Raw genomic sequence first — 20,536 nt, forward strand, 5'->3', positions numbered from 1 at the left:
AAATTCATGACTTTAAATGTTATTTCCTTATTTCCTGGCTCTGTGTACTGATTTCAGGCATAGAAGCAATGACATTTCAATGGCAGTGAGCACTCTTAGCACCCAGATTTGGTTGGTAAATTCTGTTTCCTGACTAAAAAGAACCGGGGCTCCTTGGACAGTTTATTCCAGGACAGAGGCAAGAAAGCTGCAAGATGAGTCTGGAACATTTTGTGGTGCCAGGAACTAAGGAAGGAATCGAAAAACCAGTGAGGCCCCGTCACAAACATACAGGAACTAGCAGTTAGAGGCTTCCACTGCCAAATCGGAGGCAGTCTGAGCATTGTAAAGAATAACAGTTGTATTGATAACAGTGTTGGACTTTTTTTTTAAAATCCATTATTCCATAGTAGTATTCACAGAGAAAGAGGAAGGGGCCTGCGCAGGAAGGGAAAGCTTGTATTTACAGAAGAATGCCAGTTGATAAATGTAGACAGAGTGATAGAATTAGAAAATCATCAATTCCAATTCCTAATGGAATAGTTAGAATCAAGCCAGGATCATTAGTGAGTGTCAGGTCACTGGGTGGAAGGGTGTTAGGGAATAGGAAATTCGGTCTCATGGTATCTCACCATAATTCTAAAGAGGAAAAAGGTGCCCTGACTACAGGAGAGCCCAGGAGTTCACCTTAACTAGATGATCAGATTTAGTGTTACCGGGAGGCCCACTAACATGCTCGCTCTGGTGAGATGCAGTGGGAAGTACGCAATATCTCCTGTGGCGTGGTGTTGCCCAGAATGGTTAGCCTGAGTCTGATGCTCCATGGAGATCATTTCCTAGGACATCGAACAGACCAGGACTTTTCAAAAATGAAAACATCGTGTAAGACCAAAGACAAAAAGGGGAGAGGACTGTTCAAGATTAAGGGAGACTCAGGAGACATGAGAAGCCAGTGCAGGCAGAATATAGCTCTCAGGATAGGGAGTAAAGGAGGACCTCTGAATATGGACTGCAGTTCAAGTGATTTTAGTGAATCAATATTAAAACTCTTGGGTGCAAAAAAAAAATAGTATTAGAAATATTTCTGACCATTTTCTGACTCTGAAATTGAAAAGTCCACATAAGATATTTTATCTATGATTTAATACTTATCTAACTACATGGAAGGATGTTTTCTAAAGCAGTACCGTCTAACAGAAATGTAATGTGAGCCATATATGTTTACATTTTCTGGTATGCACTATTAAAAAGTAAATAGATGAAATTAATCTTAATAAAAATTTTATTTAACCCGGTATATCCAGGGTTTTATCATTTCAACATATAGTCAGTATTAAAAATTACTAATGAGATATTTCACAGTTTTGAATGCTTGGTTTTCAAAATCCAGGGTATATTTAACATTAGAACACGGATCATGGGGCACCTGGGTGGCTCAGTCATTAGGCAGGCTGCCTTTGGCTCAGGTCCTGATCCCAGGGTCCTGGAATCGAGGCCCACATTGGGCTCCCTGCTTAGCAGGGAGTCTGCTTCTCCCTCACCCTCTGCCTGCTTCTCCCCCTCCTTGTGCTCTCTCTCTCTGTGTCAAATAAATAAAATCTTAAAAAAAAAAAAAAGAAGAACATGGATCAATTTAGGGGACACATTTTCAGCAGAAATATTTAAGCCATGTTTATATTTTATAAAATTGATAACTGAAAAAGTAGTGATGTATTCCTGAGTAGAGTGTCTGAATCAAGTATTAATTTTTAAATTTAAGTGAGTTAAAATTAATTAAGTTTAATTAGGTAAAATTACTTAGTCCTAAAGACCTCTGACCAGGTCGAGTGTCTGACGGGTGGGCTGTGTAAGGTGGCAACAGCAGAGCTGCCTGGGCGCTGGGACCTCTGGGTCTCTGCTTCCTTGCATTAGAACAGGTTGAAAAAGAAGCAAATCTTGTTTATTACGTCCTGCGTAAGCCCACTGCTGCATGTAGGGGAGGCTAGAGCCCATAGTCGAGGGAGATAAGAGCTGCCCTTGTAAGTGAGACCTGAGGATGCCTTTGATCGGAGGTGACCTGATCCCTCTAGTGACAAGCTCAAGGTTGATGGGCTGTGTTAGTTGAATAGTCTCAGAAAAGCAAAGATAACAAATGGTATAAACAAATGGTATAAGATGATGCAGGTAAATATTTTTAGTATTTTAAAATAATGAGCTTTATTAATATCTGTTGAGTCGTTGCATTGAACCTTTTATTAACGTAGGATCAGTGTTTTTATACCATACAGGACACTTAAATTTTAAAGGGGAAGAAAGAGCTATTAATCAGTTTGAATGAAGAGAATCTCTCCACTCTCAGCCTGTTTGTCTTTAAGCAGTGATGACACTGAATATACTCTCTCAGTTGCCACCAGATTAATGCTTTTGTTCTCTGTCGACTTCCCTGTAAACAGCTATAGCTGAAACTTCACAGTAAAACTATAAAATTCTATTTTATTAAAAGAAAGAACTTACTTAATTTTTTTTATTTTTATCTAGAGCCTGTGTGGTGCCCCTATCTCCTTGTTCCAAGGGCCTCCCTTGCCTTGAAGGCTTTCTTATTACACCAGCCGTGGAATGGACAGTATTCTTTGGACATTTCTCAGGTGTAAGTTTTTGCCATTTTTATTTTCCTTCCTTAATTTGGTTGGGGTTGAAGGGCACCCATGTAACCAGCAGGCGCCTGTATTCTAGGATTTAAAAGATTGGAACCATAGGAAGAGGCTGAGGCAGAGACAGCAGACGCCCTGAAGGAATCCTTCATCTGTCTGTCTGGGCGTCGGGAGCGGGTGGGCGTGGGGAGCTGGGGTGCTCGAGCTGCTCTCGGCGGCTGTAGTGTGAACACAGGTATGGCACAATGAGTGTGAAGAGGGCCAGTTAGGCCCAGAGGAATGCGAGGCCAGGCTTCAAATTCTTTTTAAAAGCAGTAAGAGGGGCGCCTGGGTGGCTTAGTCAGTTAAGGGACCAGCTCTTGATTTCGGCTCAGATCATGATCTCAGGGTCCTGGGATGGAGCCCCGCATCGGGCTATACAGAGTCTGCTTGTCCCTCTTCCTCTGCTCCTCCTCCCGTGCTCACTTGCTCTCTCTTTCTCTCTCTTAAATAAATAAAATCTGTTTTAAAAAAGTAGCAGTAATGAGTTTACTGCAGAGATATTTTCTGTTTTATGAATCTCACTGCCTGCCTCATTACAAAAATATATTCACAGTAACTATTATTAGTGGCTATTAGTTAAACGCACAAGTGTTACTGAACTTACGTCATGTGGAGTGCACAGATAGGCATGGGTTAGGGGAATACAAAAAGTAATGTGATGAGGTATCTGTTTTCCAAGAAGAATCTACTGGGAGAAATGAATGTCCATTTTGCAGAGCAGAAAGGACAAATCCCTTTAGTCGTTGCTAGGTTTCTTATTAACATGAATCTAAGCATGATCGTTTGGAGAACCCACTGATAAATTTTCTGGGTTCTCGAAAGCCAGAGAGACGTTCTTTGCTCATTTCATTGTTTTAACTAAATAAGATAAAAGCAGACATGAAAGGTGGTTGTGGGTTCTTGAGTAGTTGCCGTTTAGTCTGTAACCAGCTTTTTAAACCAGGGCCTGCAAAGACGTTATTTCTATATTGGCACAACTTTTTTTGGTGAAGAAATGCGTGGTTGTTAGTGAAGAGAGAATGAGCTTATTCAAAATCTTTTCTGTGCAGTGATTATCCAGAAAATGAAGAAATAAAGAATCTCCTTCAAGAGCAGCTGAATTCATTGTCGAAGTAAGCACCCCAGCTATGTTTTATTAGAGGATACAACTATGAGAAAGAAAATAGAATCATTTAGGCTTTTGAAGTTAAAGTAAGTTGTGTTTTAGAAAGTGTGAGTAGCCCAGGGAGAGACCATTCTATTCATAGAGGCTCATTTCCTTTGAGAACCTTTGCGTTGTAGAAAATGTAGTTATTTAATAGTTACGGTGACAGCATCTACCTTCACCAAGTTCCTCCGTGTTAGATGTCTGTGGTCCCACGTCAGGGCAGGAACGAAAGCTGTGGTGCGAGCACCCCTGTAGCTCAGCCCGCCTCTACCACAGACGCCCCCACGAAGCCTCAAGGTAGAGGCCGTGCACAGTGCGGTTCTTCTGGGGCAGCTGCCTTTTCTAAAATAAGTTCTCCGTGTCAGGTGCTGTGTGTGCACAATTCTAAGAAATTAATGTGTTCCCTAGGGCCAAGAGCATTTAAAAGTACGTATTGGGAATAATATTGCAAAGGAAACAGAAAAATATGGGTCCACAAGTTCTTGGTAAAACAGAATACATTTTTGCAATCGTAGAATCTGTCACATGTAATCACAATATTTAATAAATTTACCATGTTTTATTGATGCCAGATTCAAAATAATTATTGTTTTCTGTATCCAAAAGTTAACATTTGTGTTTAAGTCGGTAAGATTTAAAGAGCATCTTTCCTCCCCTGATTTATGAATATTCTGTATGTGGCTATTTCAGGAATATCAATTTATAAAAACATGCCTTTCTTCCTTAAATATTTTATTTGGAATAGTTTCTGAATCTGTCTCTTCTAAAGTGTATACTGTTTCTGATGAGTAGCAAAATTATTTTACCAACAGTGACATTCTTGTTCCTATAGTTAGGCAGCTATTCATGTTTTCATAACCATGAGTTGAACTGTTGCAAGAATGGAAGCCAGAGTCAGAGCCTCACCCCCTGTGGTGCTGACCGGTACCAGTTCTCTAGGCCTAGACACACTGTAAGCCTTTTGAAAGCGTTTGTCATTTCAGGGTCACAGCAAAGTGACTTCCTTTGTCAGTTCTAAGCATACTAACTAGTTCAAAAAGAACACAACATTTCAAGAATAGCAAAACTTTAAGTAGATTAACAATTTTGAGTGGATTTCCCCTTTCAAGAGTATATTGATTTATCTCCTTTCTTGTTTGATTAAAAATTTTTGCCTTGCCTTTGTCTGGATTCCTGTTTGCAGTGACATCAAGAAACTCTTGCTCGATCCAGAATTCACTCTCCTGCAGCGATGTCTGCTTGTGTCAAGGTAACACTCAGTGTTCTGTGTAAGAGACAGAATTTCAGATGAACTCATTTCTCTTCTTAAGGGTTTTTAGTTAAAACCAAACAAACTCTTTTAGATTTTAGAACAACATACCAGTTCACCCTTGCTTTACAGTTAATTTTGAAAGTAGTAATACAAATAGGGAAAAAAAATTACATTTTTAATGTGAGATCCAGGCCTTCTCTACTGAAAAGGCTGCCTCCTACAGACAACTTTTTAAAATTTGTGTTTTAAAATGTCAGCTACAAAGGGTATGTCTTTAATTATACCAATAAGTTATATTTAGAAGCAATAATCTGTATTTCCTCACCGAATGGTAGAGTTGTCACTTACAAAAAGGACATTTCCATCCATTCCCCAGAGAATAAATTGCAGTTGTTTCCAGACCTTGTTTAGCCAGTTTTCCTGGAGGAATTTCTTCCTTACTGTGAAGCTGTGGTCCAGATTGAAAGGTGTGTGTGCTGATGACAAGGCAGGTGAATCATTGCCCAGGCCTTGGGACCATCATGTTGCGGTCAACACAGCACAGAGGGGGTCTGGGTGTGAAGGGGCTGTGCCCTCAGGTGCCTGTGTTGTCTGAGACCTGGTAATGGGGCTGGAGAACGGGCTGCTTCCTCTGTCACCCTGCCAGGCATAGGCCAGTGTCCCAGATGGTCTTTCATACGACAGCTCTGTGCTCCTGGTCCTTGAGGCTTCTGTGGGGAGCCCCTGTCCACGCCACATCTGCTGTGTGCGCTCAGTGGAACTTTGGTGTCACCCTTCCCAGGCTTTACGGCGATGAGTCAGAGCTGCACTTCTGGACCGTTGCTGCCCACTACCTGCACAGCTTGTCCCAGGAAAAGCCAGTGGGCGCCCCAGGCTCTAAAGAAACTGTGCCTCGGAGCAAAGTGAACAACCCGCTGGATATATGTTATGATATACTCTGTGAAAATGCCTATTTTCAGGTATTATATTTCATGTATTAAACTCTTTAAAGCTCCCATCTTGATGGCTTATGTCTTTGTAAGTATCTGAACTTTAGAAAACTTTCCAGCTAGGGGCACCTGGGTGGCTCATTCGGTTAAGCATGTGCCTTTGGCTCAGGTCATGATCCCATAGTCCTGGGATTGAGCCCCACGTTAGGCTCTCTGCTCATTGGGGAGCCTGCTTCTCCTCCTCCCTCTGCCTGCTGCTCCCCCTGCTTGCGCTCTCTCTTTATCTGTCAAATGAATAAATTTTAAAAAACCCAAAAAACAAAAAAACTTGAGTTAGAAAATTTTCCAGCTAAGTGAAGGTCCACATAATAGAAATGAGTCCGTTGGCACGTCTGCATAAAAAAGGCCTAACTCAGGACTTGAAAAGCTCATAAATGCTTATCAAGTTTTTTAATACACATTAGAATTTTACTATTAAGTCTATATTTTTTCTTTGTCTTAAAATTATTAACGTAGAAGATTCATTTTTATTCTCTTATTTTATTTTCTATAAATAACAAATAATTCTCTCACTTGACTTGAATTTATTCTGTGTATAAAAAGGTACTTTTAGAGTGTTTTCACCTCAGAACTCTAAGGGCCGGCTTCTGTAAACGGGCAAACTCGCACACAAATGAGAATCGTTTCAACATTTTTCTAATCAAATTCTTATTACATTGTTGGATTTCTGTGAAATTGATTATTTAATAACCTCAGAAGTTAAAATAATATTTATAAAAGGATTTTATTAAATATAGTAAAATTTAACTCAAGTCTTAGAATCCAGACTCAATTTTCTCTTTTTTTTTTTTTCCTACTCTAGAAATTTCAGCTGGAAAGGGTTAATCTACAGGAAGTAAAACGGTCAACTTACGATCATACAAGGAAATGTACAGACCAGCTACTTCTCTTGGGTCAAGTATGTCAGTTTTTACAACTCTTCGTGTTTCATGGAGTTTCCAGTTGATTAGTATTTCAGAGCCTCGTGTAGATCACACGCACACGCGTGCACACGCACGCACATGGATGGATTGGTAGATCATAGTATTTCCCTGAAAGTATACATGTAAATTTAGGCTTTATTTCAAAATAACACTAACAAACCTTGTGAGAAAGCAAAAATCTGTGGTTGACTAGCTTGGAATTCTGGCTACATAAGATCAGATGAGAGCTGACTGGTTTGGTTTGGTGTCTCTGGATTGACTGATGCAGAGCTAGAGAAAGCAGTTTTCTGGAGCGTCTGTGTGAACCACACTGTGGTTTTACTTGTGTTCCAAAGACGCAGGAGCACACTGTGTTCACTTTCTGTATGTATAAACAAAGCATTGACAAGTTCTGAATTCTCTAAGCTATAACTTCAGTGTTTGAGATTATGAGTGCAGTAAGATTATGTTGGAAGAAAACGGCCTCAGAAGAACTGTTTCTCTCATTAGACAGACAGAGCTGTGCAGTTGCTATTGGAAACAAGTGCGGATAACCAGCATTATTATTGTGACTCCCTGAAAGCCTGTTTGGTCACCACTGTCACCTCCTCAGGCCCCTCCCAGAGCACCATTAAGCTGGTCGCAACTAACATGATTGCCAACGGCAAGCTGGCAGGTAAGGCGCGCCTTGGGCTGTCCTTGCCGGTCCTCTGGAAAATCAGGCCCGTTCCCAGCAAGGCTTTTGGTTATTCAGATAGATCTTTTCTTTTTTCTATATGCTGGAGAGAAATAGGAGGATTGTGGCTAGCTACTTGCATGGTGACCGCATCATTTAATCATCTGAAGCAGAACCCAAGTCATGTGTGAAAGGGGCAGTAGTCCCAGTCACCAAGACAGCAGGCGCGAGTGGGACGAAGCTGGGCCGGGCAGGCTGACGCAGTGAGAGCGCCGTGAACCCGCGCTTTCCCGGTTTGCCGTCGGGACTAGAGCGGTGCTGCTGCCCTCCTGACTCGAGGGGCAACATAATACAACTCTTTTGTTTTGTGTGACAATTTCAGTCACGAGTGTCGGCGGTGCTTATAAAAGGCACAAAAACAGATGCAGTCACATAGTGGTTTTCCTTCGTGGTGATTTGGCAGAGAGGGGCCACGGTGTCACCTGTGGGGCTGTTGTTTTGTCTTCCAGAGGGGGTGCAGCTGCTCTGCCTGATAGACAAAGCTGCAGACGCCTGCCGCTACCTGCAGACATACGGCGAGTGGAACCGGGCGGCGTGGCTCGCAAAAGTAGGTGATTGCGTGAGGTGCCTTGAGCGTTTGGGGTAGAGAGTTCAGTCTTCAACTGTGGACTCATGATTTAGAAGCAATTTTTTGGCTGCACGGCTGCTATGCAAATATTTTCTTGCACCTCTAAGGCTCCTGTTGTTGATGAGTGTAAATTACATTTCTTCTTATGGAGCAATGGATTGCTTTGGTAGCAATTAAGTGAAAGCAGCTGGCCCCTTGCCCTGCTGGGGTGCTGGGGTGTGAGCCCAGACTCCAGCCCCGAGGTGTTGCCAGGTCCGTAGCTCTGCAGGCTTGGGTTGTCACCACTGCTCTTCATGGTAAGCAGCAAGGTCAGGCGTGTGCTAGCAAAGCCAAGCCTAGCGTTGGTTTCACAGGAACAGATCCCATGTTGATTACGTCATAGTTTTCCTTGTATAGTGCAGGGTGTCTTTGTTTTTAACATGGGCATCTTTCTCAGGTCCGTTTAAGTTCTGAAGAGTGCGCCGATGTTTTAAAGCGGTGGGTTGACCACCTTTGCTCTCCACAAGTCAACCAGAAGTCAAAGGCCCTCCTGGTCCTCCTCTCTCTGGGCTGCTTTTTCAGTGTGGCTGAGACACTTCACAGGTACACCCAGAGTGCTTCGTGCTGGTCAGGGTGACGAATTGTTTCGTGCTCTCTGGAGACTCTGCTGAATGGATGGAACACTCACTATGTGGAGTGAAAGGAGAAGCTTACCTTTTAGGTTTATAAAAAAAAAAAAAATTCTACGGGGAAAGGAACAGTCCACAGTCCATGTTTAGTCATCTTCATTTGGTCTAGGAGCTCTATTTCCTACCAGTATACTCACAAACCTAACAAGTATCTATTTAAAAGGAACACAGAAGAAGTCTTCAGAGAAGTCAGCTTTAAATAGAACAACTAAGATGTAGGAAGGATGACAGAACGCGTTGCCAGTGTGAGATGTCCCCTTCAAAAATAACACTATCACTTAGGAGAAATTTTATTTATTTAAAAACTAAGGTTGAGGCAAATATGGCAAAAGACTCCTTGTTAAATCTGGACAGTGGGTACATGGATACTTGTCCTATCTCTGTAGATTTGTGTGTATTTCAACTGTGTCACAGTTTTTGTAAATATTAATTAGAAAGAGCCTGGGGCTGGGGTGCCGGGGTGGCTCAGTCGGATTAAGCATGCAACTTGTGATTTCTGCTCAGGCCATGGTCTCAGGGTGGTGAGATCGAGCCCCATATCAGGCTCTGCACTCAGCATGGAGTCTGCTTGTCCCTTCTCCTCTGTTTCTCCCCTGGCTCGCTCACTCTCTTTCAAACAAATAAATAAAATCTTAAAAAAAAAAAAAAAAGGAGCCTGGGGTTAGGGACATGAGTATTGTCCCCTGCTTTCCTCTTTGAGCCAGGGCTTGGAAAAGTCTAGTGTAGCTTACTGGCACTCAGGTTTCCAGGGAGAATGGGTACAAGTCTTTATACGGAAATAAACCCTCGGGCGGGTCTTCCCCTGCCTGCCGTAAATCACAAAGCCTGACTCACTTTGTTCTCTTGAGCAGCATGAGATACTTCGACAGAGCTGCCTTGTTTGTGGAAGCCTGTCTCAAGTACGGTGCCGTCGGAGTCACTGAGGACACAGATATCCTTTGCTGGGGTGATTATGCCAAGGAGGAGGCAGACGGCACGAGTGGGTTTCTCTTAGTTGTACTGCCTGGGCAAGGGCTGTATGATATCAGGGACCATCCATACTCAGATTGGCCGAAGTCAGAAAACAGGGGGAAATGAGAGAGGATCAGGAAGAAGATGGGTGCGTCGCTGGCATCGGCTCTAAGATGGATGGGGACGCAGAGGGGCTGTGAAGGGACGGGACTCCAAATTTTGTGAAGGTGTTTGAACTTAAAGGAAATAATTTAGGACAGGTATGTAGGAACCTGCTACTTTAAAATAATACTATTTAAAAGAATGCACTCCATAGAATAAAATGTATATATTTATCTGGATTATACATTCTGGAATAAATAAAAAAGACATTGTTATCCAGAGTGACAGTCTAATTGGAACCAGACATGGCACTTCAAAGATACACGTCATGCAGGCGGCTCGCAGTGGCCCACTGCCGACACCACTTGAGTCACAAGGTTTTCTTTGAAAGGATTGGGCTTGAGTAGACAGCTCCCAGTTGCTCGCGTTTGCTGAGTCCCGCTTGTTCTCATCACATCTTCTCTTGGACTTCCTATTTTGTGGCCTCATTTCTACATGTCAGATACTTGGTCTTCTGTGTGTGTATATATATGTTTTGTTTTGTTTGTTACAGAAAATGAAACTGGACTTGAACTTACTCAGTGTCCTATATCCAGGCACTGGTGAAGTTGCCTCTAGTTGGAAGGGGCCGTTTGGAATGTGAGAGCAAAAGGAAACAGGGCTGTCTGAAACCCAACACCTCCAGGCAGGCTTTGTAATTAGAACCTCTCACTAAGCTGTATCTGCCCCAAACCACCCGCCACTCAGCCTTTCAGATGCCAGAGAGTATGCACTTGAGTCTTTCTTTTTGTAGTCCTTAGTCGTGTTAGGCTTTGAAATAGTCTAGGAGGATGTTAGCTCGATCTTCTAGAAGGAGATGCTTTGCACTCAGCTCTTGGAAAGTATAGTGGGTGACATCACAGATTGAGACCTCGCCTCCTCCAACCAGGAATCACCCACCCCCAGGAAAGGTGTCCATGCTCGGTGTTGTTCTCTTCCCCTGCTGCCCTCCCATGGGCCCCCTCGGCCCTCTGAGTAGCCCCACTGCCTTTGGGAGCGTGGTGGATGTAATAACGTCTCTTTCTGCCCTTCCTTTCCTTAACCGTGGCTTACAGAAACTCATCTCTGCCATATATGCAGATTATGCCCGGAGTTTGAAGAACCTCGGTTTTAAACAGGGAGCAGTTCTTTTTGCTTCAAAAGCTGGAGCAGCTGGCAGAGATTTACTGAATGAGCTGGAATCCCCCAGGCAAGAACAGACCGAAGAGTGATGGGTCAGTATTTGCTGGGAGCCTTGCCTCGCAAGCAGGACGGGGGCTGGTCTGGCAGTGCGCACAGTCACGGTCCTGACTGCTGAGGATGCCGACGTCCCAGGGTCCCCGTGAGCTGCTCACTGCTTTTCTAAGGCTGCACGTGCACAGCGGCAAGTGAGCGTTTCCGTAGCTAAGAGCAAGTTCACGTCCTGTGTTTATCTCAGAAAAAACGGTGAACGCCTCAGATTTTGAAAAGGTATACCATTTTATACTTTTGGAGACAGCTTGAAGAGTCCCTGGAAATAATTTTAATTTTTTTAAAACTTCAAGTGACTGAATTGTTTTTCTCATTGACTAAACGGAAAAATATTTGAAAAATCTAATAGAGAAGTTTGTGAGACTTATTCTCAAATATGTGCTGTGCTTGTGTTTATATACAATACAATCATTCAAGAGACAGAGCAGAGATATTTCAACAGTAAAGATGACTTACCAAAGCATTCCTTGTTTCTTACCTTGAGAACATAGAACTTGTGATTCTTTGTTTAATGCAGTTGCTAAATTTTGTAATTTTAGGCTCATAGGGAAATTTTAAGCTTTATGTCTTGTTCTAGTATGTGGGGTCTTGGGTATTTTGGATTTTAACTCCTCTGATGTATTATAGTAACCTCCTCCTTGAACTCGCTGTGCTTTAATTTTCTGTCTTTGTGTTTGTCTGACAACTGAAGTATATGAGATGTGACTATTATAAATTATTGCTGTCTGTAACTTACCAAAATGATAAATAAAAAGGAAATTCCAGCCAGGCGTTTGTGTTCCCCGAGCTGCTGTGCTGGAGGCCAGGGGCTGTGTTGGCCTCTCAGGAGTCATCCCAGCTGCTTACCCTTCAAAATCCAGGACGCTTGCTGAGTCCAGAGAAATTGGAGTATAGGAATTTCAGGCTTGTGGCCCAGGATTGGACCAACACCCCCACCGTGCGCAGATGTGCCTCAGAGTTCCTGAGGGAGCAGGGCTCTCGGAGGTGAGGTGAGGTGAGGAAGTGGCATTCCTGTCTCCCCTCCTTTATGTCCAGGGTAGCACATCTCCTCACACCCACCAGGAGCTATGATTTTTAGATGGAGTCATAGCCTCTACCCTTAGGTATCAATGATCCCCTCCAATAAGGAACTGCGATCCACGGAGAGGATGGGCTTATCGCAGGTATGCCTGTTCCCAGGCTGACACTTCAGCCAGAGTTCTAGAAGAAATCCAGGATGCATTCATTAGTCCTGTAACTGGCTCACTTCACTTGTCCTTTCTGTGCCTGGCAGGTTATGTTGGAATTCCTAAAGGCCGTGGGCAAACACAGCCCTTTCTATGCTGCTTATGGTTAAATGATTGCCCACATATATTTTGTTTCTTCAACTATAAGCTACCTAAAGGAAAAAAGAGTGCTGGCCTCGTAAGCAGAGGGGAAAAAAGAAATCTTACTCTGGAGTGGGGCATTTTGAAAATTTTATATGCTTTGGATTGGAGGCCAACGACTAAGTAATGAGGCACTGCTGACTGATGATGGGAACGGAGGTAGGGACCTGCTGAGTGCCTGAGGCCGAGGGCCTGAAGTCTGTCACAGTCCAGCTGGGTGGGATGGCAGTCATTACTCTTCACGACAAGACGGAGACCCGGTCTGTCAAGGTACAACTGAAAGTCCCGTCCGAACAGAACCTGGGAGCCCCTCTCCCTGGTGACTTTGTGGGTTGGAAGCTGACTGTCAGCTGCGCTCACCTCTGGTCCGCGTTCAGGGACAGAGGCTGACAGCCTGCTCTTACGCTTGTCTTTTCATGAAGGATCGTTAGGGACCTCATGTTACTGCTGCGTGAGCAAAGGAGGCTTCCCAGGGTGAAACCCACAGCCAGAATTGGGACAAGAGTGACGATGACTTCGAGGCTGCAGGGACCTCCCTGTGCCCATGCCCACAGGAGTGCTGTCAGGACCCTGGGCCCTCCCTTGGCAGCTGGTCCAGCGGATCTAGAAGACCTGGTCTGGGGACCCCTGGGTGACCCCCTCCTCCTGGCTGATCTCTGCAGGGCCGTTGCCGGTCACTCACTCTTTTTCCTGCTCTGTTGCTCCTGTTTTGCCAATGATGGTGTGCTTTAGGCCTCCCCGCCGTCTTGCTTTAGTATTTTTATCGCTTTGAAAGCGGTAGCAGGACATGCTGTTCTGAAAGAGTTCTCAGAGCAGCATGTGTACAAGCCTCCTATCCCGCACTGCTGTTCCTGCTCAGAAATTGTCCACGGAACAACTCCCCTCCAGCTGTCTACTGCCTGGGGACGTCACCCGGCACGAGGTCATCGTTCGGTTTCAGTGGTCACCCACCGCATCCCGTTCTCCTCAGCAGTGGGATGTGCTGGAAGGGGAGCGTTGAGGCGCAAACTCGTAGGTTGTGCAACAGTAAAGCCTCCAGGCCAAGGCGCCGCCGGGAGTGCGTTCTGCCAGCCAGTGGAGCTCTTGTTCTGCTTGGAATTGAGGTGACTGATTCCAAACAGCTTGTGAAAGAAAGCACTCTTTCCATTTCAAATGAAAGGGCATTTTGAATTGATGACACTTTAAGGTGTTGCTGTTTTGAAAGAAGGGAAGGGAGGGAAGAAGCTGGGCTCCAGGCATCACGTCTGAGAACTGCTGGAATCCGACCAGATGGGCAGGCCAGACGGAACCTGGGGAAACAGTCCTGCTGTCTTTCCCGTCCTTAAAGGGCCCTTCCATGTGTTGGCTTTTCCAGCTGTGCAGGACCCGCTGAAAACCCCCAGAAAGCCTCTCTTTTCTCTCACTCAGGATATCCAGTGATTCTGAAGCTCTCAGATGAGTCCCTTCAGACGGTTTCAAGCATTTTCCCTCAGCTTGTGGCTCTCTTGCCTAGAAAGGCCAAATAAACACCACCACCACCCCTTACTTTTTGGGGGGACACTGAGAAACAAGACATAGTCGAGGTAGCAGTAACTGTTCTAGATACCGAGAAGGAGACATTCTGGGTTCCACGGGCAATTTGGGTTGGTTTTCAGCTTTCGCTTTTTCCATATTTACTTACTTGAGAGAGAGAGAGAACACAAGCAGGGGAAGCAGCAGGCAGCCGGAGAGGGAGAAGCAGGCTCCCCAGCTGGGCAGAGCCTGACCCACTGAGCCACCCAGGCTCCCCTCGCTTCTCGCATATTCATATCTAGCTCGGCCAAGTGAAAGAGGGTTGTTCCAGACCCTGCGATACTGCTTCAGAAAGCCTGGGCTGGAAGAGGCAGCCGAGAATGTAAGATCAGATACAAAGACATTCCTCAGTCACTGCTTTAAAAATGTAGCTCGGGTCCATTTTCTCTGCGTTTATGGTATTTTTAAGCTGAAGTGAAGTGGGTGGATGTGGAGGCAGAGAGAGGAGGGAGAGCTGCCCAGGTGGGGGCCTCTTCCCCGTGACCGCCCCTCCTCCCTCTAGGTTAAGGGTCTGCAGACTAGCCTGGGGAGCTAATCCCACTCACTGCCTGTTTTGTAAATAAAGTTTTACTGAAACACAATCATGCCCGTCTGTTCTTTGTCTGTGGCTGTTTTCATTCAACGGAGACGGAGAGGAGTAGATGCAGCAGAGACCGTATGGCCTGAAAAGCCTAAAATATTTAAATGTCTGGCTCTTTATAGGACTGTGTACCCACTCCTACTCAAGGCCCCACATGCTTGCTTGTGATGAAATTCCAGGTGTCCAGCTGCCTTACTGGGCGCAGATCAGTGTGAAGCCCTTTGCGATTTTCCTGTGACAGGTGCACTAGAACCAACCTCTTTGCAGAAAGATGTCAGCTTCATCCTATCTCGCTCCTTTACAGGCCCAAGTTCCCATGGCGGTGGGTGACCTTCACTGTATTCCTGACAATTCTGTAAAAGGCATCAGTAGTTGATAGAAAAATTTAAACCCAAGAGCTGTTTCATATCAACATTTTAAAGCAAATCTGTTTTACTCCAGACACCTCCTAAGCTGTCCTGCTGTAATAAGACCCTCATTGTATTCCAGTCTTTCAACGTCTGAGCATCATCTGTGAGCCCTACTACTGCAGGCAGGGTAGGAGCTGAAGAACACTTCTGTCCTGAGCCAGTGGTGAGCACCGCCGTTGCTGATGTGAACGCGTAGGGTGCGCACATGTATGACCACCCTGGGCAGAGAGTCCTGGGTTCGGGGAGCCGCGGTGACTGATGCTAGGGCCTCATATGCTCCATGTGGAGGACCCAGGAAGTGGGACGGACCGGAAGTGAAGAATGGACGAGTCTGCAGTACGATCGAAAGAGCTCGGGAGGAAACTGGCAAACCGCTGAGTTTGCACAGACACGTTACGGAAGGGAGTGAGGAGGAGGCCCGAGAAACAAGATTCTCAGGCTGATTTGTGGGGAATGACCGAGAGTTTTCTTGATAACTACCTGTCCAACGATAATGTGCAGTTCTATAGATTGTTTGCTTCCTGGTGGTCTTCTAGAACTCATGTCAGTCGGGAATTTGAACGATGGGCCTTTGCTTATCTTCAATTGCCGGTCTTCACCAAGAGTAGGCCAAGGAAAAGACACTGTGTCCAGTCAAGCAGCTAGGAAGTTGTCCCAGGAGGAGAGTGTTCTAGCAAGACTCCAAGGCAGGTTAATTCAAGTGGGGGTAAGAGTCTGATCTATATTTGTGCTTTGGGAAATGCCGATGCACATCGCAAAGGGTCTGCGGGAACCATTCTCTGGCCAACAGAATAATTCTGCTGATCCTTGGGTTTTGCTTTTTGCCTCTGAACCCACTCAGCGGTGCTTGTGAATACCTGCGCCTGAAATGTGGAGGCAAGGGGAGAGTGGAGTGTGGGACAGCGTGTCCCTGCCATCGGGCTGCCTGGCCTCACCTGTAAGAAGGTGGCAATGTTGCCGACCTCTTGGGGTGGCTGACAGAAGGATGATGGATGCGGGGGCTTGTCAGTCTAGAGGGCGCTCCAGACCCCAGTCATGATCCAGAACGGGCGCGGTCTATCTGCTTCTGCACTCGCTGAGGTGGATGGCGTGGTCGCTTTCGCTCACTATCCAGAGCCCGGCTGCCTGGCACGCAGGCAGGAGCTGGGATTCGGACGCAAAGAAGGAAAGATGGACTCAACGTCTCTAACCTCACCCGCTCTGGCATTGTGGAAAACCCGTGAGCAGAAAGCACTTCCATCGGGAGCCCAGTGGGTTGCCATCTGTGTCTTGAGACATCTCTAGAAACCTGCTCCAGCAGCTTCCAGCAGTTCTGAAAATCTCCCCATTGCAGCACATCTTCTGCCTGGGCCTCAGATTCCCCTTCCTACGTCCCCGTCTTTGTTGCCGCCGCATCCCCGGCCCTGTCTCTCCCTGTGGGAACCACCATGCTCCCAGCACTTCTAGAGACAACACCGAGGCACTTCTGGAAAACGAGGTAGGACTGGGACTGGAGGGGGCAGGGAGTGAAGAGCAACCCTGGGCACAGGGGACAAGGGGAAGCTCACCCTGACCGGTGAAGGGCTAGACAGGACCCAGGGGGGTGATCCAAAAGGGACACTCCACAACAGACGGGACAGATGGACGGTGCGCGGCAGGTGCGTTGGGCTCAGAAATGGGGGGGAGCAGGCTGACACCCCGGAAGCTCCTACGAGGCGGTATCAGCGTGGCCCGGCCTGGTGGGCAGAAGGAGGGCCAGCAGGCATGAGCCTAGGGTGTCCAGGCAAATGAAACAGCACAGGAAAAGGTGTGGGCATGAGAATGGCCCTGGAACCAGCCCCAGCGCCGGGTTGCGTTTTTCAGGAATACTGGAGCACGTCCCCCAGGCCAAGTGGGTGGAGTGAGGGGACCAGCCACTTGGACACCTGCGGGGACCCGGCTGGGGCCCAGTCCTGTGTGCTCAGCTCACCGGAGACGGGCAGCGGCCCCCATTGGGTAAGGGGAGCTGCGCGCTCAGCACAGCCTCGCCGGCCAGGGAGGGAGGGACAGACGGGCAGGGAGGGAGTGGCGAGAGCTCCTGACCCTGCCGGGCTCCTCAGGCCACTGGAGTGGGACCCGGCTGACTGCCCTTGAAAAGGAAGTTCAGGTCTGGAGGCGGGAAACTTGGCAGCCTTGCTGGCTTACCGCTTCACTGTCGGCCCTGCTGTCTGTTCTCAGAGCAGCCCGCAGTGGCCCAGACACACGATTCTCTCACAGGCAGCCCTGGCCACACCTCTCCAGTGGCTCCCACGACCCTCGGAGTAAAATCCAAAGTCCTTACCGGGGCTTGTCTCTAAAAGGCCCTGCATGATCTAGCCCCTGGCCACCTACCTCTGTCCACATCTCTGACCTGGAACGTGCCAGTCCTGAACCGCGTCCCTCCTCAGCACCTTTGCACCTTTGTGGTTGTTGTGTCCTGTGCCCAGAGCAACTTGGCAGCTGGCCCTCCTAGGTGAGAACAGCCTCAGGAAGCTGCTGGAGGCCACTAGGACACTAAACAGAGAAGCAAGTCCCTACTAATGCAGCACGGCCAGAGCTCACTGCCCCGTTCCCAGAGAGGCGCAAGGCTAGTCCGGGGGTCCATAAAGACCCAGCTTCTGTCTGAAGACACAGGGCAGGAGCAGCTCACTTCTGCCCTTGGAGAACAGTGGCCAGATGGGGGCCCAGGGAAGACATCCCTTTGTGAGTCTGGGTCTGGTCCGAGCAAATGCTGCTTTATTCCTTTGATCATGAGTCTGACCTCTCAGTCTACTGCTGGCCTTGACATCAGTGGTTGTGGCAACTTAATTCTAATACCGTGGTTGCGGTGGACGGAAATGGAAGAGCCATGTTGGGTTGGTGAGTGGCCAGTGGCTTTTTACAAAGGAGTCATCATGCTTGGAGAGTCTCAGGGCTGCATGGACAGCCCAGTCCCTGAGCTCCCGGACCTTCAGACTGTGATTGAACCCAGTGGCTCCCAGCAGGCAGAGAGCCCATGGCCATCCTTCCACACCCGAGCCACGCACAGAGGTGGGACCGCTGGCTCTTCTACAGAGATGAAGGATGTCTCCCAAAATTCATGCCCCCCTGGAACCTCAGAACATGCCCTTAGTTGGAAATAGGGTCTTGGTAGACCTTGGTGATTAGATCATCAATCCATGTCTGGTGTCTTTATGAGAAGAGGAGAGGACACACAGAGAAGGTGGCCATGGGAAGAGAATCGACAGATGCAGCCGCCAGCCGACGAACACCAAGGAGCCCTGGAAGCCTCCAGAAGCCAGGGAGCTTCCAGAACTGCGAGACAATACATTTCTGCTGCGTTCAGCCACCAAGTGTTTGCTGATCTGTTACCGTGGTCAAGGACACGAATATGCTGCCACTGACCAAATCTGAGGACCCAGAATTCCTCAGGGACTTCCCGTCGCAGGGACCGCCCCCCGCCCCGAGCAGTAGGAATTCTGACTCCACTCTCCTGGCAGAGGGCCTTTAGCTTGCATTTGTTTCTCTCAGAGTCTGCTTTCCAAAAGGAAAAGGCAGGCTTTCAATTGTACCTCTGGACTCAGGAATGTTTTCAACCAGCTTTACCAAGCCAGGCTCTCCACCTTCTGTGTTCAGCCCTTGGTCTCAGCAGCTCTCACCACGCATTGCTGGCATGTCTTTCTGCTGCCCGCTGCTGATCAGAGGGAAATACAGGCACCAACAATTCCTCAGCCTACAGCCCAGGAAAATCCTGCTTGGCAGTCGAAACCATCCAGACCCATGATTGTGGCTTGGGGAAGATTCCAGAGGTGGGACTCTCTGTGGTTTTAGCTTTCCAGCCTTCTGAAGCCAACACTTTTTTTTTTTTTTTTTGCCAATATATCCCAATCTGTGTTCCTTGGAACCATAATGTCCTGCAAAATATTAATAAACATTTTTAAGTATAATCAAATAAGTTTGGGAAAGGCCAAAATAAATACAGTTAATAAATTCTTTTTATTGCAGACCTTCTCAAGGCCTTTAATATGCCAGATACACGTTGTGCCCCTCCAAGCAAAGGATTGTGGAATTTGGGATTCCTAAACCTATTTGATCACAGTCCTTGCTGTGTTCTGCCTGCCCCTGGCTGACTGTGCTGTTCTGCACTTCAACAGCGCGGACCTCCCTCCCTCCCTTCTCTCCTGCCAAGGCTTTCTCTTCGAAGTGCAAAAAACCACCCTGCCCCTCCAGTCTTCCCAATAAATCAGTGGATGATGCCAATTTCCAGCCCAGAACCCTTCACCAAGTCTCTCCCCGCAGACTGTTCTCTTTCAAATGACATAAAAGGTCTTCTGTAAACCAGGGCCAGGCCATCCCTCCTAGTCAGCACCTGCAACTTGCACCTGCGACACAATCAACTGGCCTGACATACTGATGGATTTTGACCATGCAACGCCATCGTGGTGTTGCTCTTGGTGTCTCCCACGCCTCTCCTGCCTCACCCGCCCTCCACCCCATCTCATGCCTCTGACCTTACCACAAGACCCACCACTCGACTCCATGATGCCCCCTTCCTCGGTCTGTCTCCTCCACTGGGCTGGAGGCCCCAGGAAGTCAGGGCGGGTCTCACCCAGGCAGCAGCTCTAGCATTTTCTACAGGGGTCCATACACATGCTGCTTCATGATGAGTCAGGGTCCGGGACAGCCACAGGCCATGTGTTACTAGAGGGCAAGGTTCCTGCCATGACAGGCTGTTGGGTCCATATCCCACTGGTTCTGGGGCCCTTTGCTTCTTGCCTTACGGTCCACTACGCTTGCAAAGAGCCCACCCACATTGTTTTTCATGTCCCTTGAGCCCGGGATGTTTTATGTGTAGCCTTTTGTGTCCCTACATACATGGGATGTCCCTTCTAGGCACCATGGACTTGGATTTTTTGTTTTACATTTACTCTTTCAGTTGGAGTCTTACACCACTTATACCCAAAGGCGTGACTTCATGCGATGCAGTGGAAATCTGCAATCTTTACTATCTGTTTTCAACCTTCCCTGCTCATTTTATATCCTTACCCCCCACTCCCTGGTCTTTCAGATGAGCATTTTTTTAATATTGCATTTCCCCACTATTATCTTGTTACTTACGTATTCTGTTCTATTCATTTCATAATTATCTGGGGGATTACAACACTCATCCTGACTCATTATTAAAGTCTAACATACATTAGTACCTTTACCACTTTCCGGACACTGAAAAGGACCTTAGAACATGCTAATTCCATTTATCCCTCTTCTGGCTCAGGAGCTATTGTTACCATGTATTTTAGTTCTATGTGTATTTCAAAGCTCCTCAAGACATAATTACTGTTTTACGTGGTCAATATCCATTTAGACTTGCCCACATCAGGATGGGTCCTTCCTGTCTTACCCAACTGCCATCTGGG

At 46.9% G+C, this 20,536-nt stretch overlaps 1 protein-coding gene across 1 annotated transcript in view; it reads left to right on the forward strand.

Annotated features, from left to right (window-relative positions):
• The window catches only part of WDR11 (WD repeat domain 11), a 58,517-nt gene extending 46,516 nt beyond the window's left edge, over positions 1-12,001 (forward strand). The window contains exons 20-29 of the mRNA XM_002915415.4: positions 2,497-2,605; positions 3,701-3,763; positions 4,982-5,047; positions 5,832-6,009; positions 6,842-6,937; positions 7,452-7,617; positions 8,127-8,224; positions 8,682-8,827; positions 9,765-9,844; positions 11,059-12,001. Of these exons, the coding sequence (XP_002915461.1) occupies positions 2,497-2,605; positions 3,701-3,763; positions 4,982-5,047; positions 5,832-6,009; positions 6,842-6,937; positions 7,452-7,617; positions 8,127-8,224; positions 8,682-8,827; positions 9,765-9,844; positions 11,059-11,216 (1,160 nt within the window). The 3' untranslated portion in view covers positions 11,217-12,001. The remainder of the gene's footprint in view (positions 1-2,496; positions 2,606-3,700; positions 3,764-4,981; positions 5,048-5,831; positions 6,010-6,841; positions 6,938-7,451; positions 7,618-8,126; positions 8,225-8,681; positions 8,828-9,764; positions 9,845-11,058) is intronic.
• Positions 12,002-20,536: the final 8,535 nt, after the last annotated feature.

The sequence above is a fragment of the Ailuropoda melanoleuca genome, chromosome 6, assembly GCF_002007445.2.
Source record: "Ailuropoda melanoleuca isolate Jingjing chromosome 6, ASM200744v2, whole genome shotgun sequence".
NCBI lineage: Eukaryota > Metazoa > Chordata > Mammalia > Carnivora > Ursidae > Ailuropoda > Ailuropoda melanoleuca.